Here is a 19047-nt window from a genome sequence, read left to right as displayed (position 1 = left end):
ACTTTGATACCACCATTCCGACACTTTGATACCACCATTCCGACACTTTGATACCACCATTCCGACGTTGGGAGCTGTCAGGGTCGGACTGGGGGGAAAAAAAATCGGCCCTGGCAATTTTCCCCGGGACCAGCCCCCCCCCTCAGTATTAATTAAATAAAAATAAAAAACGAGCACAGACCGCTCAGTCAATGGCATGTACCCATAGAAAAAATACACACACATCACACAACCTGACTATCGAGTGCTAACAACCATGATCAGTAACCTACACAAACCCAGACACATAATGGCTCGGCGGCCAGCAATCGGATAAACCAATGAAGTGAATCAATCCTGTGAAAGAATGAAAACAAGTGAATGAAACCTGCACTCACCCATTATGAAGTTAACTCTGCCAGCCCCATAATCTTGCCCCTGCTCAGCCAACTCCTTGACGTCGGGTATGGTTGGTAACGTTACGGCGGCTAGCATTAGCAACGAGGCTGCTAGGCTTGCTAAATCGGTAAGCATTAGGCTACTGAAGAAAGCTAGTCTTTTTAGCTACGTTATATTATCATCTTTCTTCTTGGCTATAACCTTTGTTTACGGCCACTGGCCCTAACCTGACGAGCTAGCTGTCAAATCACCGGAAGTTTTCACCGGAAGTACTGGCGCACACACAAAAGCTCTCTCCAGACATATCTTTCTTTCATTCCGCCCAGATGAAATTTAATCCCACTCTTCGAAAATCGGCGACATTTAAGACATTTTATCTGCCGGTGAACCCAAGTGTCCATTGTCCTGATAAAGATCTAGCCTACCAGCTGTTGTGAGGCTTCACTTTGACAGCATTCTCAGTGGTTTAAGGTAAAATAAATTGAGGCAATTGTCACAAAAACAAATAGCATCCGTTTTACACTGCCAAATGAAATATTGGCTACACAACGAGCCCCTCGTCAGCCCTCATCATCAGTAAATTTCTGAGTGGGTGCGATCAGTCTTGCTTGACTTGCGTGTTGGAATGTCTCTCTCTCGGGCATGTGCAGCCCTATTATTGCATGGCGAGCTGTCCACGCGTGTGGTGCTGAAATCGCGTGTCGGAATGGTGGTATGTTGAGAAGAAAAAATCATACCGCCATTCCGACAAAAGAAAAAATGAAATTCGGAATGACGGGACGTTTCATTTCTTAAAAAAATGTCACCATTCCGACAATTGAACGTCAATGTCGGAATGTCGGTATGTCGGAATGGCAGCATGTAACCGATTGGTATAACTATAACAGAGCAAAAGTAAATTTAGCTAATAGTAGGATTGGTATAACTATAACAGGTAATTTGAGTAAACTAACAAAAGCTAACAAACATGGATAAACTTTTCTCTAAGAGGAAGCATTTAAATATAGCTAATAGCAGAACGGTTGATATAATGAATGATAACAAATCTTTAAAATACTTTCATCTGAGAGGAAATATTAAGGTTGATACAGTGGTAATAGGTCTTAATAGACCATTTGAATATGACTATGTTTTCCTCCTAGTGAAGCATTAATAAGGTCAGAAACATGGATAAGCTTTCCTCTAAGAGGGAGCATTTAAAAAGCCGTTCAATCGTCTATAAATTAATGGGAATATTTTAAGGTCTATTATTTAACTTGGATAAAAAACTTTCATCTGAGAGGAAATATTAAAGTTTATACAGTGATAAAGGGTCTTAATAAACCATTTGAATATAACTAAGTTTTCCTCCTATTGAAGCATTAGTAAGACAAATCTATTTGATAATTCTAAAAAAACTTTACAACCAGTTTGCCTTTTAATCGCCTTTTAATATATCTTATTTCTGTAGAGAAAGGAAAGCAAAACTTTCCTTGTACCCATTTTACATTTATATGTTCCTATTTATTCTACTGCATACTGCTTTTTTGTGTTTTTATTTATTTATTTTTTCTTTTTAACTTAAATTTGCTCCACTTGAAAAAAAATGTGTTTAAAGAAATAATGCAACTGTTTGAAAATGATAAATTTTTCTAAGTGATTGTCATCAAAATTGCATAAATGATTAATTATTCATTGCAAAAAGCCGTTTTCCAAACACGATGATCTGCTTGGAGGAAGATTTGTCACTATAATAGGTTGAGTTTCTTCACTGCATCGCATCATAGTGACAAAGAGGATCATATTATGTGTATTTTGTATTTTATTCAGACACGTTTGGCCCTATTTTCCTGCAAAACATTGATTATAATTCTATTTTTTTGCATTGGTTTAGAAGCTCTGCCACATGAGTGGATTCTCCTTGTATTTCTGACACTTTTTTTTTTACACTTTTTACGAGTTACCATGCCAACCATGAACAAAAAAACAAAGGATAAACTGAAGAGTAAATGCCACAGATATTAAGCATATTAAGATGTGCTGGAGCTGCCCAACCTAAAGCACAACACTTCACACACTCTACTTAACAGAGTTATCGAATACCAAAGTCATTCCTGCCCTCATCAGTAACTCTGTTGGCCATTGATCTCAGAACTATTAATAGATTTCTGTGTTTTATTGAAGTTGTCAGAGGTCAGATGCACCGTGTGGATCATCGTCATAGAAACAAAAGACCCGATGTTTAGTTAAATGCACAGTTTAAATAGAAAACTGTGAGTCTTTCGTCTCATTTAATCTCATGTGGCGTCTCCTCCTCTCTGCCCTCTTCCTCAGATCTTTTTCTCCTTCATGCTGACTCCATTATTCAAGAAGCCCAAGTTTGCCAGCACGGTGGGCTCCATGCTGACGGTGGTGTTCGGCTGCCTGTCGCTGTTCACCGTGCTGATGAAGGACTTCCCGCAGCCTCTGGTCTGGCTCCTCTGCCTGCTCTCCCCCAGCGCCTTCTCCATCGGGATCGCACAGGTTAACGCCGCACACATCGCACTCCCCTGCTCGCCCTGCAGACGTAATGCCACGAATAGACATGCCAGAGATTTCCGCTTTAATACAACTGTCGGTGCAGTTATTATAACTAGGGCTGGGCAACGATTAAAATGTTTAATCTAATTAATCACATGATTTCCCTGATTAATCACGATTAAAGGAGAATTCCGGCATTTTTACAAACATATCCCATCTTTTGGAGACCCAGGGAAGTTTGCCAAAGGGAAAACCGCGAGAAATTTTCATGCCCGCTGCGCAAAGTGTGCTGATTTCCATGAAAGCGGGCTCTATCGGGCAATCTTTTAACCTTTCCTGAGGCTCTTAACGTGTATCAAAATACTTTTTACCGAATTGGCCGTGGTGTCAGTAGCAATACAATTCAACCCAGGGGCTAACCATACCATTAGCTAGCACAGACATGATACATTTTGAGATTTCAAAAACAGCGCTCTTACCTTTCTCAGCTTCCGTGTTCCACAGGCGTGCGCACAAATTAATCGATCGCCGAAGTCATACACTATAGTATTCCAAAGTACTGTCTTCCTCTATGGTCAGTGCAATACAATGTCCACATCTGCACCCCCATGTCTCCCCAATGCGTGACCTAGCAGCAGCTCCCGTTTCTGGATCATCGTTTTGAGCCATCCTCGCTGCATCTTGTGCCAACAACTCTTCATCAGTGTATTCTGGTTCAAAAAGATAACCCCGACCATCAAACTCGTCAAACTCTTCCATTCCAACATCAGAATCTGACGAACTATCCATCTCTAAATTGCTTCCAATAAAATCCCGAGGGTTCTTATTTCCCGCAGCTGAATAATGGGCGAAGGTGCTCTCTTTCAAGCAGTCATGTGACACGTCATGACATCACAGCGAAAATGGGTGTTGAAACGAGTCAGCTGTTCGATAGGAAACAATAACAAACATGGCAATGTGTAGTTCGGTTCCCGAGGGTCGTTTTTGGTGGACAAAAAGACAATTTTGGAATACTATAGTGTATGACTTCAGCGATCGATTAATTTGTGCACACGCCTGTGGAACACGGAAGCTGAGAGAGGTAGGTGCGCTGTTTTTGAAATCTCAAAATGTATAATGTCTGTGCTAGCTAAAGGTATGGTTAGCCCCTGGGTTGAATTGTATTGCTACTGACACCACGGCCAATTCGGTAAAAAGTATTTTGATACACGTTAAGAGCCTCAGGAAAGGTTAAAAGATTGCCCGATAGAGCCCGCTTTCAGCGCAATCGGACAACTTTGCGCAGCGGGCATGAAAATTTCTCGCAGTTTTCCCTTTAGCAAACTTTCCTTGGTCTCCAAAAGATGGGATATGTTTGTAAAAATGCCGGAATTCTCCTTTAATCGCATTTGTACGCAGAATCCAAAAATGAATCCAAAAGTAGTGTATAGCTTTTAGCATTTAGTTTTATTTTAAATGTGCTGCCAAAATGATGAATAAAAATTAGGGCTGGGCAACGATTTAAAATGTTTAATCTAATTAATCACATGATTTCCCTGATTAATCACGATTAATCGCATTTGTACGCAGAATCCAAATTTTTTTTGTTTTTTTATGGCACCAAACAGACCAGGCCAAATTCCTTGTGATGTAAAAATGACTTGGCAATTAAATCCTTTCTGATTCTGATCCTGATCCCTCTGAGATCTGGCATTTATTACAGCATTTGGTTAAATTAGTTCCTTAGCACTCCTCATATCCACTGAACCTGCTGCTGACTCTGCTGTTTTCGCTATGACGGCTGAAGCAGTGGGAGCTGGAGACTGATCTGTTGTCCCGTCTGTGTCTCATATACTGCATGCACATCAGGTGGTTTACCTGGAGGCACAGGGAGACGGCGCCGTGTTCTCCTCTTTGGCCAACGGCCCTCATCCGCTGTACGTCCCGCTCATCATGCTGGTTCTGGACTGCGTCCTGTACCTTCTGCTGGCGGTCTACTTGGACCAAGTTTTACCTGGTGAGAACCAAAAAAAAAAATCTTTTCCCTGAAGTATACCGTTCGCTTTATTTGCTAACACTCATCATATCTGGTGTGTAGGTGACTTTGGAATAAGGAGGTCCTTGCTTTACTTCCTGAAGCCATCCTATTGGTCCAAACGCAGAAAGAGCTACGTTGAAGTCAGCTCGGTGTACGACGCGGAGCTGAACGGCACTCCTGATGTGGACGAGTCCGTTGAGCCCGTTTCCCCCGAGTTTAGAGGGAAGGAAGCAATCCGGTAAAACTGCTCATTCACACTGAAAATGTGTTTTTTACTGGATATTTAGGCTGGATAACGGGGTTTTATTGTTGTAGCAGTGGACCAGGGGAGATGAGTCATTTTATTCATTAGATCAGACTCGTCTCTCTCAGACCGAGAGACACCAAACAGCTGTCAGAGTCGGAGAGACTTTCAATTCATTTTTATTTATATAGCGCCAAATACAACAAATGTCTTCTCAAGGCACTTAAATAATAAAGTCCAATTCAAGCCAATTGGAATTCAATTCATTGTAATCATAATTATTTTCAAAATAATCCAATTCATTCATATAGAGCCAATTCAAAAACAGTTTCCTAGCTAAGGAAACCAACAGATTTTACTGAAACTTGTCTTCAGTCCAATCTGCCGTCCTGAGCGTGCCTGAGGCGACTGTGGAGAGGAACGACTCCCTTTGAACAGGCAGAAACCTCTGGCAGAACCAGAACCAGGAAGGGTGGCCATCAGAACCAGAACCAGGAAGGGTGGCCATCCGCCTCCACCAGCTGGGGTTTGAGAGGACAGAAAAGAGGGGAAAAAAAACACTGTAACACCATTCAAAGGATACCTGTTGGAACGGGGAAACACGAGTTAATGACCACAATAATGTCACATATACATAAAGAGAGTAAAGTGAGGAAAGGTGTGACAGATGAGGCCCCCCAGCAGGCTGGGCCTATAGCAGCTTAACTATGGGATGTTTCAGGATCACCTGAGCCATCCCTAACTATAAGCTTTATCAGAAAGGAAAGGAAATGGACCCAATTTTGGCAGCTGGGTCCATTCTGTCTATGTGCAACTGTCTTCCTGCTTTCCTCAGAGTTTGATACACAAAGTGGGAGCATGGCTGTGTTCGAAACCGCATACTACATACTGCATACTACATACTGCATACTACATACTGCATACTATATACTGCATACTACATACTGCATACTATATACTGCATACTATATACTGCATACTATATACTGCATACTACATACTGCATACTGCATACTACTTACTACATACTGCATACTGCATACTACATACTGCATACTACATACTACTTACTGCATACTGCATACTGCATACTACATAATAGATACTACATACTGCATACTACATACTGCATACTGCATACTACATACTGCATACTGCATACTACATAATACATACTACATACTACATACTGCATACTACAGACTCATCAATCAGACAGTATGCAGAGCGTTTACCCACAATGCATTTTGCTCCTGCCCGAGCCGAAATCAGCCGGCCTGAAGCTGATTTCTCTTAAGCTCTAAACTCTGTAAACTTTAGCAACATTTGAAACATTTTCAGGTGAGAAAGTAGTCGTTTAGATCCCCAACGTGTTGAAAACCTGACAAAATACCGGCTGTTTACCATTTTGTTCCCACGAATTCGGCGCTACTAAAGCTAGCCGCAGTGAGCTAACGCACTTTCTGTTATTTTCACAAAATAAAATACCCGTTGCCTTTTATCATAGGGAAAGCCATTACCATACAATTGGTGCTTTTGTTTTGAAAACAGGAAGTGAACCTACCCTCGTTGTAGCTAGCTTGAAACTGCCGTTTTGACAGGAAATGACGATCGGCGACGTCACGTTACGTTGCATCTTGGGTAGTTTGAGTATGAGTAGTAACCTCATGATGCATACCCAACATTTCAGAGAATCTAGTATGCATCCGGGAACTTCTCGCTTACTCAAACTCGCATACTAACTCAGAAAGTTAGTAGGAGTAGTAGAAGAAGTAGGCAGTTTGGAACACAGTGTGTGTCTGCAACAATGGGAGAGGAAACTAACCCACCGCTGAAGGAGGCTTCCTCTGTCAGAGGCACAGAGGGCATTCTTCTCTGGTGTTTTGTGTCAAAACCAATTTAAATACAGATGCACTCCCCTTATTAGAGTTAAAATAATAGATAATTATTTTCTAACATCTCTAAATGTATTTGTCAGTATTTTAAATATGTTACAGAACTATAAAAGTGTTTTTTTTCCCAGTATCCTGTAGCTTTAGTGTTATCATTACTTCTTACTCGTGTGGCTGGTTAATTTCGATTAGTTTGGATCGAATGCTTTTAGTAAGGTAAGATATATTTGTTGCACCTTTTTTAATTAGGTAAATATGGAGGCATTTTTCTGCATACACACTTCAGAAAGAACATCTGCAGCTCGGTGAAGCACTGAGTGAAAAGAAAAATGTACGATTTGAGAGCAATCTTTGCATCAGACAGCTGAGGAGCTTCTGCTGGACCAGCTGTTAGGGGTTAGGATTAGGTAACCCTTAGATAACCCTTAGATAACCCTAACCCTAAATCTCTCTTTTTGTTTTCCAGCATCAACAACATCAGCAAAGTGTATAAAGACAGAGACAACATGGTGGAGGCTCTGAGAGGTGAGTGCGGAGCAATCCGACCCGATTGGCTGGCTTCTGGTGAAAGACTCCAGATATTCCACCACAGCGCGTCTCCTCTCTACTTTGTGATTGCTTTTTCACCAAGGTGCCCCCTCTTGTTTCTCCACATCCATCCCTCAGGCTTGACGTTTGACATCTACGAGGGCCAGATCACAGCTCTGCTGGGACACAGCGGGGCTGGAAAGTCCACTCTCATGAACATCCTGTGCGGCATCTGCCCGCCCACCAACGGCTCGGCCACCATATATGGCTCCCCTGTGGCGGAGATTGCGGACGGGTCGGAGATGAAGCATCTGGTGGGAATCTGCCCTCAGTTCAACATCATCTTTGATGTGCTGACTGTGGAGGAACATCTCAGGATATTCGCTGCCATCAAAGGAATCCCACCAGCAGACGTCGATGCTGAAGTAATTCGATGATCTAGATGTTCGTTTGTTAGCCTCTTTGTCCCCGACAGTTTCTTGGTGTTCTTAGTTTTATCTCCTCCCCACATTATAAGGTCCCACACCTCTATGGTCACTGTTGTAATAGCTAGGATTAGAGAAAACTCTCTTAGAAAATACAACCTACGTTGGAAGTCACAGAATTTCAGATTTGTTTGGTCATGTACTGCAGAATTTAGGCAAACTAGGTCTGGGCAACGATTAAAATGTTTTTATTTCGTTTTATTTGATTTTCCACCCTTTTAAACCCTTTTTTTCTTCCTTTCTTTTTTTTATTTTGATTTATTTTTCTAAAGATAATAAACTAATGATGTCCAGAAAGGCGCCTCTTTAAAAATAAAATTTATTATTATTATTTATTATTATGAATAAAAATTAGGGCTGGGCAACGATTAAAAGTTTTAATCTAATTAATCACATGATTTCCCTGATTAATCACGATTAATCGCATTTGTACGCAGAATCCAAAAATGAATCCAAAAGTAGTGTATAGCTTTTAGCATTTAGCTTTATTTTAAATGTGCTGCCATATGAATGAAAGTGCCATAACATTTGTTGTGCAAACACACTTTTAACATCAGCATCTTTCTGTAGTTTTTATGTAGAAGCCTCGCTCCACTGTCTGTTTCCTTGAATGACTTGCTGCTATCAGTTGTGTGTTTTGCCTTTAAGTGATATTTTAGACTGGAACTACTACGCTGAGAAGACAATTCAACTTGGCAGAGTTTACAGATGACTTTGGTTCTGTCGACTCCGCCGTCTGGAAGAACTTTAACATGAAAATGGCCGAGTAAAAGTTCCGTACCCTTCTCCATGTTTGGTGGATCCGCCGATTACTTTCTTTTCCTGTTCCACAGCAGCAGACTTTTACAGAATAAAAGCCTGTGAGCAACAGACTTTTACAAAATAAAGCATTAACTCGCCCAGCCCTAATGCAAACTGATTATTTTTTATATTTTCAATGGTCCATTCAGAACTCCGGCTTACAAACAAACAAACTAAATTTCTCTGCAGGAATGGCTTTAGTTTGAACTTTCCACTGATTTTCCTGTTGGCTGGCAGGTCACCAAAGTGCTGAAGGATCTGGACATGGAGAAAATCATGACCGCTCAGGCTAAGAATCTAAGCGGAGGCCAGAAGAGGAAGCTGTCAGTGGGTATCGCCATCCTCGGAGATCCCAAGGTATCTGGACGCTTAATTTAACTGAACACTTTTGTTAATTATACCACTTCTTCATGTTACTGAGCCAGCAGCCCTGGCTCCATGACATCAGTTTGCTGCTAGTTGCTTTTAACAGTTTTGTTTCTGTCAGATTCTGCTCCTGGACGAGCCCACAGCTGGCATGGACCCCTGCTCCAGGCACCAGGTCTGGTCTCTGCTGAAGAGCCGCCAAGCCGGCAGAGTCATTGTGCTCAGCACTCACTACATGGATGAGGCAGACATCCTGGCTGGTATGGACTTAATGTTACCTACTGCATGAGGAACTACAGGTACCACACCCTTTTAGGCCGAGGTCATGCTCACAGATAAAAAAATTACCCTTTGGATTCAGTTAATCTGCAAACCAGTCCCAGCAAAACATGTGACACCAAACGCTCGCGTTCAGAGGTTCATTCAGAGAATATTCAGACTTTAAAGTTTCAGTTTACAACTCATCCGAACACTTACAGTCGGATCTACTTTCGGTGGATGTTGTTTGACTTCAGAGTCGCGCGTTTCTGCTGCCAGCTTCCCAGAAGTGTGTGTAGTTATGTCAGGACTCGAGTCCCTGCGCAACATGCAGATCTAGTTCAATAACAGAAAGAACCGGCACTCAGCCAATGTTCAGTTAGTTTGTTGTCATGAAAATAAAATGAGCAGTTCCTGATCCCTGTGCTCTGATTTTAGAGTATTTTAAAAATCATTTAAAATCTTTTCTTATTGCAGTGAATATCTCGATAATTTACCCAAACTTAAGAAATAATTTCATAAATTTAATAGTCTTAAAGGGATAGTTCGCCTCTTTTGACATGAAGCTGTATGACATCCCATACCAGCAATATCGTGCATGAACATTGACTTCCGGTGTTTGCTGCTCAGAAGCAGGGGACCGCAGTGATACGAAGGGAGAGAAAATAGGGCCAAGAGATTGTGAGGTCTGACTTTTTCCTGGAGAACCATTTTGTGATGCAAATGTATTACTCTGTTGAACGCATATTGTTCTGAGAAGCGAAACGCTTTATTTTTTAAACCCCAGCCAACTAGCCGGACTACCTTCATCAACACCAAAACGAGGCTGGAACTCTGCTCACAGGACGCAGCAGGGGGTAAAGGCCTCAGTATGCCTCTCCGTCGCTATCCGTCAATCCGTCTCCGTAGTCCGTCCTTTCGAAGTTCTCCGTCGGGATGTCGGATACAACAAGGCAGTTCACCTCCCGATCAGTAGGCGGCGCTACGTTAGACGACCCAATTTCTTACTGTTGTTGGAGTTGGAGCTCGTTGAAATTGAAATGCAAATAATTTTGACCAAATGTTGACCGGCACACAGGAAACTCTTTCAGAAATGGCGGCGTTGTTGTTCTGAGAGGAAGGAGCTAAACCGGAAAAGTGATTCCGGAAATTATGTCGTTAGCCGACCAATCACAACCCTTGTGGTCTCCGCGAGTCTTCGTCGCCTCGACGGATAGATAGCGAGCGACAGAGAGCGTCTCTGGAGATGGAGAGAGCTCTCCGTAGGCGACCATAAATCGGTCTTAAGAAAATGTTCATAAACGATATTGCTAGTAGGGCTGTAGCGATACACTAATCTCACGATACGATACGATACACGATATTCAGCCAACGATTCGATACGATACACTTACATCATTTTCTATGGGAAAAAGGGACAGTGTGATTTGGCATGAATCGTCTCTGATTGGACCCGTGGTCCGACCTTTGAACCGGAAGGAAAACACCGCCAGACAAACAGAAACAAACGAACACAAACGTGAGAGCTGTGCACTTTATAACATTTTTATCAACTAATTTATCACTGTTTTGTATAATGTGACCCCCTGGCATTGTGTTGTATTACCTTAATGTTCTGTGTTTTCACTTATTGTAACGTCTGACTTTTCAATAAAGTTTGCTTTAAAAAAAATAAAAATAGAAATCGATACTTTATCAGGAAACGAAATATCGATATATATCGCATAATCGATAAAATTGCTCAGCCCTAATTGCTAGTATGGAATGTCATAGAGCTTCATGCCAAAAGAGGCGAACTATCCCTTTAAGTGAGTCCCTCATTGAAGGGTAAATAAAGGATAAAGTGCCACACCTTGGGAGGAAACCTAACTTTATTCTATTCCATAGATCGTAAAGCTGTGATCTCTCAGGGGCAACTCAAATGCGTTGGTTCGTCATTGTATCTCAAGATCAAGTGTGGAGTCGGATATCATCTGAGGCGAGTAAAATGACTGAAGTGTTTACATTCAGGTTTCTTATTACATTAGACCGAGTATGAGTGGATTTGTTTCTTCTTGCAGGATGTCCATCGGTGAGCGGTGTGACGCTGAAAAGGTCGCGTCGCTGGTCGAGCAGCATGTGGCCAAAGCGAAGCTGTCCCGACAGCACGAGACGGAGCTGACGTTCACGCTGCCTTTTGAGAGCATGGACATGTTTCCAGGTCAGATCGCACTGGGACGGGCATCAGGAGCTCTTAAATTATTTCTGTTTGTTCGGTGAAATCTCATGTTTCCCTCCCGTTGGGACATCGGTCAGCAACTGGCTTTGACCCGTGATCCGTTTGTCGTTCGCAGGCTTGTTCTCAGAGCTCGACTGTCAGTCAGAGTTGGGAATAATTAACTACGGGGTTTCCATGACGACGCTGGAAGATGTTTTTCTTCGTTTGGAAGCGGAGGCCGAAGTGGATCAAGCCGGTGGGTGAAAACCAAAATGCCAGTTTAGTGTTGTTCAGGACTAGTTTTACGTCTCCTGGCCAAAGTTAAAATGTCTTTAAGTCGTCATAACCTTGAGAAAGCCACCCACACTGGAAAAAATCTAAATCTTACCAAGGATATTTGTCTCATTGAGTATCTCATTACACTTAATATAAGACACAACTGCCTAACAAGTACCATTTCAGCCAGATATAGGGCCTTGTTTTAATACAATACATCTGGAATATCTTGTTAAGTGAAAAAGTCTTGAAAACAAATTGTTTTGAGTCATATTTCATGTGAAACAAGCTTTTTTTTTTTTCATTTAAAGAGGTTTTTAAGCTAATTTCAAGATCACTTTTATCTCAAAAGTCCTAAATATCACATCTTATTTCAAGAAATCTCGACAAGCCGATTTTCACTAGTTCCATTGGCAGATTTTTTTTGCTTATTTCAAGCAAAAACGTCTTTTTATTTGTTGTTTTTTACTTATTTTTGGAGGGGCATTTTTTTCCAGTGCATGCCCTATAAGTTGAAGGTCAGACTATTTTAATGCGCTTAATGTGGGCGTCTCCCAGTCTTCTCTCAGTCGCCTTCAGCTGGTGCAGAACGCTGCTGCCCGTCTTTTAACCAACACCAACAGACGTGTGCACATCACTCCTGTTCTTAACTCCCTCCACCGGCTTCCTGTCCTTTACAGAACTGATTTTACACTCTTAATGTTTGTTTTTAAAGCTCTTAACGGCCTCGCCCCGTCGTATTTATCTGAGCTTTGAACAGTCCTGGTAGAGCTCTGAGGTCAGCAGATCAGTTTCTGCTGGAAGTGCCCAGGTCAGAATACAAACCCTGGGGTGAGCCAGCCTTTTCCCAAAGCTGCCCCCAGGCTCTGGAATAAGCCCCCCGTCCAGCTGCGTCTTATTTCTGACCTGGGCCTCTTCACATCTGGGCTAAAAACCTGCTTATTTAGGATGGCTTTAATACCCAGTAGCATGATGACACTTTTATCTTATTTTATCTTTTTCGATTTTGTTGTATTTTATGGCTTTCACTGTTCTTTTATTGTTTTTATTTGTTTTTACTTCTTCTTCTCTTTATTTATTACCTGCTGTAAAGCACTTTGGTACATCGTAAGGATTGTCTGTAAATAAAGTACATTCACATTCACATTTGTTAGAGTTATTAAATCCAGATTCCTGTTGGACTGAGTAAAACTTGTGTTTCGTGCCTCCAGACTACAGCGTGTTTAATCGAGAGCAGGCTGAGGACGAACTGGACAACGCCTCTCTGGATGATGCAGACCAGCGGCTGCTCATGTTCTCAGACAGCAAGTCGGACGTGGTGACGGGTCACGCTCTGTGGCGGCAGCAGTTCAGCACCGTGGCCTGGCTGCACATGCTCAACATGCGCCGGGAGTGGAAGGCCTTCGTTTACACGTGAGTGTTCAAGACGCGAGTTCGGCTCTGACATTAAATCGCTGTTTTCACACTGAGATCTGCTACCATCGCGGGCCCAAATTGCCACTTCATTCCTGTGTCGAGCAATGTTAATGTTTCACACGAAACACATACAATGCTGGGCGTGAACAATGACGTAGGCACAACCCATGCGTCGGAAGTAGGGTTAAATACACCTGTCTGCATCAAATTTTTCAAACCAACAACCAATGGCTGTTTGTTCGGTCACGCAAGTGCATATGCAGTTCATGAAGATGTTATTTTATGTGGGTGTGGATTACCGAGCTGATTGTCCGAGCAGTTTTCACTGGTCCCGCTGGCTGTTTCGTTTGCATCTTCGATCCCGGCGGAGCTGACAGATGCTGCGCTGGGGACAGGAGACGGTGGAGTGGGAAGAGGAGTGGGTGCGAGCCCCATGCTGCCCTGAGTGGCAATGGGGTTGCCAGAGTGGCTTCCTCCCCAGATGGCGTGGCACATGTCAAAATACGGCCAGTCCAATCGCCCTCTGCCACTCCTGCCGTTGTGGTCATTAACCGCATGGAACTTTTTCCTCACGGCCTTTAGTTTGTTGGTCACCTGCGCCTTACTGCGTGGGAAACCGCGCTCTGCCATCTTTCTCGCCAACTTTGGAGCATGAACAGAGCAGCTGGGACCATCTTATTCTGAGTATACCTGCTGGAGGGATTTTATCCTCAGCTGCTTTTCGTGGTGTGTTAACCTGCTGACTGATATGTTATTATGCATTTAAGTTATATTATATCGTTACATTTTCCTCTCTAAAGACTTGGGTATCATTCTCTGGCCACGTTGTGTCCCCCTCTCAGTCTTATTGCTCTTTACAGCGTAACATCATGCTGTATCTGTCAGCATGCCACCCTGCGTGGTGCATCCTTTCCTATCGGTGCAGGACATTGCAGAACATGACGTTTGTTCAACCATAAAAGGGTCACATGTCTCTCCTCTACTCATTAACCTCCACTGGCTGCTGCTGCACCTCTGCAGAGACTCAGAGAAAACCTCTCCAAGACACTTACTTTGTACTTTTGGACCTGTTCTACATAAACTCTGCCCCTTTTTTTTAATTGATTTTGCACTGAACTATGGATTAAAAGTCTGCTGAGTAAGTCGGTGTAAATAAAAAACCTCCAGTCAGTGGTATAGTGCAGAGTATATGGAATTATTTTCCTGTCACCTTCTGATGGGCTTCACATTTAGCAGATCCATCTTTCTTTGTTGGGTTTTTGACACAAATGTCATTAGTGATGATTGCAGGCTGCCTCCAGCTCAAGGTGAAGGAGCCCATTTTGTAACTGATCTGGCAACCCATCTCTGTTGCTAACCGTCCCTCCATCTTTGTCAGCATCTCCTTTTTAAGAGAGATGATAATCCGTACGTGTGGTTTAAGACGCCGTCTCTTCCTTTGCAGTCTGGTCTTGTTCCTGCTGTTTGTCGCTGCCGTCCTCGTCGTTTCCCTGGCAACAGGAAACATCCAGATTCACTCACCCGATCGCCAGTTTTTGCCCATTTACCTCCTGAAAAGAAACCAGGCGCCCCGGAGGTACGCCACAAGCCTCCTGGTTCAGAACTCCTCGGGTGAGTCGGTTACAGATTAAAACTTTTTGTGGTTGAAAAGGAATGAATCGATTAGGGCTGGGCAACGATTAAAATGTTTAATCTAATCAATCACATGATTTCCCTGATTAATCACGATTAATCGCATTTGTACGCAGAATCCCAAAATGAATCCAAAAGTAGTGTATAGCTTTTAGCATTTAGTTTTATTTTAAATGTGCTGCCATATGAATGAAAGTGCCATAACATTTGTTGTGCAAACACACTTTTAACATCAGCATCTTTCTGTAGTTTTTATGTAGAAGCCTCGCTCCACTGTCTGTTTCCTTGAATGACTTGCTGCTATCAGTTGTGTGTTTTGCCTTTAAGTGATATTTTAGACTGGAACTACTACGCTGAGAAGACAATTCAACTTGGCAGTGTTTACAGATGACTTTGGTTCTGTCGACTCCGCCGTCTGGAAGAACTTTAACATGAAAATGGCCGAGTAAAAGTTCCGTACCCTTCTCCATGTTTGGTGGATCCGCCGATTACTTTCTTTTCCTGTTCCACAGCAGACAGCAGCAGACTTTTACAAAATAAAAGCCTGTGAGCAACAGACTTTTACAAAATAAAAGCCTGTGAGCAGCAGACTTTTACAATAATAAAATAAATGGAGCAGGCGCCCCATGTACAGAGGCTATAGTCCTCGCTGCAGTTGGCCCCGGTTCGAGTCCCGCACCGGACGGCCCTGTGCTGCGTGTTGTTCCCCCTCTCTCTGCCCCCTGCTTCCTGTCTCTCTGAAGTTTCCATTAAAGGCACAAAAGCACCCCAAAAATGAAAAAAATAACTATTACAATTTTTTGTTAATAAATAAAACCTGCGTTAATGTGCGATAAGATATTTATCTGAGTTAAATAATTAACGAGTTAACTCGCCCAGCCCTAGTATCGAAAGCTGATATTAAGAGCTAAACAACTGAAACTTCTAACTTTAGATGTCAGGAAGTTCTGAAAATGGATAATTTCTGCTGTGCAGATGTTAAATAACACAGGAACACTTCTTCTTTTTGCACCTTTCAGGCTCTGATATTTCTGACTTCATCCACAACCTGGAATCGCAGAATATCAAAGTGGAACTGATGAAGCAGGCTGACTACATGGCTGCAGCCCCTCACAGCGCTGCCATCAATGTAACAGGATCCAGCAAGGTCATCAGAGTATTGATCTTAGAATACATTTATGGATTAAATGCTCTTAGTTTCAGGACTGCTACACCCTCTGCATTAATTAGACTTTTATTAACCAGCATGCGACTGTAATCTCACTTTGCCGCTGGGTGCTTACAGGGTTTTGGATACAGCGTTGCCTTTAACAGCACCACAGTCCACTCTCTACCAATGGCTGTCAATATACTGAGCAATGCACTTCTGAGAGGGCTGAACGGTACCGGGCAGATCCGAACCTGGACCAAACCCTTTGATTATGTGAGTATCTGCGAGAAGACAAGTAAAAAAAAATATATATATCTGCAGTTTCTGTGATTTCAAAGAGATAAAAATTTAAAATTGTGACATCCTTCAGCAAATCCCAGATGCCACATCCTACGCTCTCATCTACATAGAGGCCATCATGCTGGGAATGCTGGCAGCAGGAATGCCGGCATATTTCGCAATGGACCACACTCGAGATCGAGAGGTGAGCGCGTTTTATCCGGCCTTCTGATCATTTTCATCACTTCAGAATGATGAGAAACTCTTAACTTTGTGTGAATAAACAAAGCTTTGACCAGACAGCATTTTATTCCAGTGGGATCTGTAAATGTATTTTATTCATACAGCCCTTTACAAACAATCATTACGATGTGCTTTACAGCAGGTAATAAATAAAGAGAAGAAGTAAAAACAAATAAAAACAATAAAAAAAACAGTGAAAGCAATATAATACAACAAAATCGAATAACATAAAATAAGATAAAAGTGTTATCATACTACTGGGTATTAAAAGCAATCCTAAATAAGTATTTTTTTAGCCTAGATTTGAAGAGGCCTCTTGGGCACTTTATATCTAAAGATGACGCAGATTACTGATTTTTCTTCAAACCTGCACTCAGTTGGCTGCGATCTGCCATTTATGTAACTGGAAGTCATGAAATCCTACATTTAGGACGTTACTGTGTTCACAGACCGGAGATTTAGGAGTTTATTTAGTAAAAGTCTGATAAATATGAAGGAAAGGGAGTCCTTAACTTAAACCGGGTGTTGCTGCCCCTTCAGAGCTGGATCGACCTCAGAACCTCTTAACAACCTGTTTGCTTTTCCACAGAGTCGCCTCAGAGTCGCATCCTGACATCACTGTAAATATCTGCTTGGGTTTTGTTTCACCCTCCCTCTAGTTTATCCTGAATATCCGTAGAGGACCACAGTCCAGGAAGACAGTTGGTCTTTGCCACAGACTAGTTTTTGTCTTGTTTTCCTGCCACTAAATCTTTTAGAAACTCTGTTTCAAACAGCAGAACCTTTTAAGCTGCTGAGTGGATGCTATGAATGCTGACTGGCAGTAAGGAAAGCCGGTGCAGAACGGGTTTACACCTGCTCCTGTAGGCCTCCATCAGAACCAGAACCAGGAACCATCTGCCTGGACCAGCTGGGGGCTGAGAGGACAGGAAAGAGGGGACAACAAACACCGTAACACCAGGCCAGAGACACCTGCTGAGAGAGAGAAAGTTAATGACAACAATGATGTCACATGGAGAGGAAAGAGAGCAGAGGGAGGAGAGGTGCATCATGGGAGCTCCCCCAGCAGTCTGGGCCTATAGCAGCTTAACTATGGGATGTTTCAGGGTCACCTGAGCCACCCCTAACTATAAGCTTTATCAGAAAGGAAAGTTTTAAGCCTGGTCTTAAAGGCAGAGAGGGGCCTGATAACTGAAGGCTCCGCCTCCCAAACTGGCAGCTGGTTCCACAGAGAGGGGCCTGATAACTGAAGGCTCTGCCTCCCAAACTGGCAGCTGGTTCCACAGAGAGGGGCCTGATAACTGAAGGCTCTGCCTCCCAAACTGGCAGCTGGTTCCACAGAGAGGGGCCTGATAACTGAAGGCTCTGCCTCCCAAACTGGCAGCTGGTTCCACAGAGAGGGGCCTGATAACTGAAGGCTCTGCCTCCCAAACTGGCAGCTGGTTCCACAGAGAGGGGCCTGATAACTGAAGGCTCTGCCTCCCAAACTGGCAGCTGGTTCCTCAGAGAGGGGCCTGATAACTGAAGGCTCTGCCTCCCAAACTGGCAGCTGGTTCCACAGAGAGGGGCCTGATAACTGAAGGCTCTGCCTCCCAAACTGGCAGCCGGTTCCACAGAGAGGGGCCTGATAACTGAAGGCTCCGTACTCCTGCACACATGGCAGCTGGTTCCACAGAGAGGGGCCTGATAACTGAAGGCTCCTTACTCCTGCACACATGGCAGCATTCATAGACTCCAATCAGCGATATTAAAACAACAGATACTTTGAAAAATGGGGAAATTATGACTTCATGTTCTTCCTCTACTTTCCCATTTTTCATCGTTTTCTCTCGTTTTAGGAAAACTAGACTCCAGATTCTCCTCCCGGAAACATGTAGACGCACTCAGAGGTTCTTCCTGTTTAGCTTTTCAGGGATTCAGTTACAGAAACTCAGTGTCGAATGTCTTCCTCAGATCAAGTGTCGCTCTACGCTGCGCATCTCCGGCCTGCTGCCGTCGGCCTACTGGTGCGGCCAGGCGGCGGTGGACATCCCCTTCTACTACGTCATCCTGTCCTGCATGAACATCATCCTCTTCTCCTTCCACTCCGGGAACCTGCTGACCTCCAGCAACCTCACGGCTGTGGTCCGTACTGCCGCTTTCACACGCCGTGGCTCAGACGTGCTTCCTCTGGCCCGTCCTAACGTCTCTCCCCTCCTCACTCTCTCAGGTCCTCTGCACCGTCGGCTTCGGTCCAGCCATGATCCTCTTCACCTACGTGCTTTCCTTTGGATTCACACGAGTTCAGAGCAACAGGGATTTCTTCTCCTTCATTTCCATGATGGTGAGACGTGTCGGCCGCAGCGTTTCAGCGTTTCAGTCCTGCCGTGGCAGACGGTTCTCATGT

General features: G+C 43.3%; 1 protein-coding gene across 1 annotated transcript in view; it reads left to right on the top strand.

Annotated features, from left to right (window-relative positions):
* The window catches only part of abca5 (ATP-binding cassette, sub-family A (ABC1), member 5), a 51498-nt gene that overhangs the window by 15384 nt on the left and 17067 nt on the right, over positions 1–19047 (top strand). Inside the window, exons 8-24 of the mRNA XM_075458061.1 lie at positions 2692–2880; positions 4726–4873; positions 4955–5132; positions 7497–7555; positions 7697–7983; positions 9082–9201; positions 9332–9470; positions 11356–11446; positions 11529–11668; positions 11802–11921; positions 13153–13354; positions 14802–14968; positions 16009–16136; positions 16275–16412; positions 16510–16623; positions 18615–18785; positions 18871–18984. Of these exons, the coding sequence (XP_075314176.1) occupies positions 2692–2880; positions 4726–4873; positions 4955–5132; positions 7497–7555; positions 7697–7983; positions 9082–9201; positions 9332–9470; positions 11356–11446; positions 11529–11668; positions 11802–11921; positions 13153–13354; positions 14802–14968; positions 16009–16136; positions 16275–16412; positions 16510–16623; positions 18615–18785; positions 18871–18984 (2505 nt within the window). The remainder of the gene's footprint in view (positions 1–2691; positions 2881–4725; positions 4874–4954; positions 5133–7496; positions 7556–7696; positions 7984–9081; positions 9202–9331; positions 9471–11355; positions 11447–11528; positions 11669–11801; positions 11922–13152; positions 13355–14801; positions 14969–16008; positions 16137–16274; positions 16413–16509; positions 16624–18614; positions 18786–18870; positions 18985–19047) is intronic.

This window comes from Odontesthes bonariensis, chromosome 23 (genome assembly GCF_027942865.1).
Source record: "Odontesthes bonariensis isolate fOdoBon6 chromosome 23, fOdoBon6.hap1, whole genome shotgun sequence".
NCBI lineage: Eukaryota > Metazoa > Chordata > Actinopteri > Atheriniformes > Atherinopsidae > Odontesthes > Odontesthes bonariensis.
Note: the sequence above shows the minus strand (reverse complement) of the source record. Positions and strands in the feature narration are given on the sequence as shown.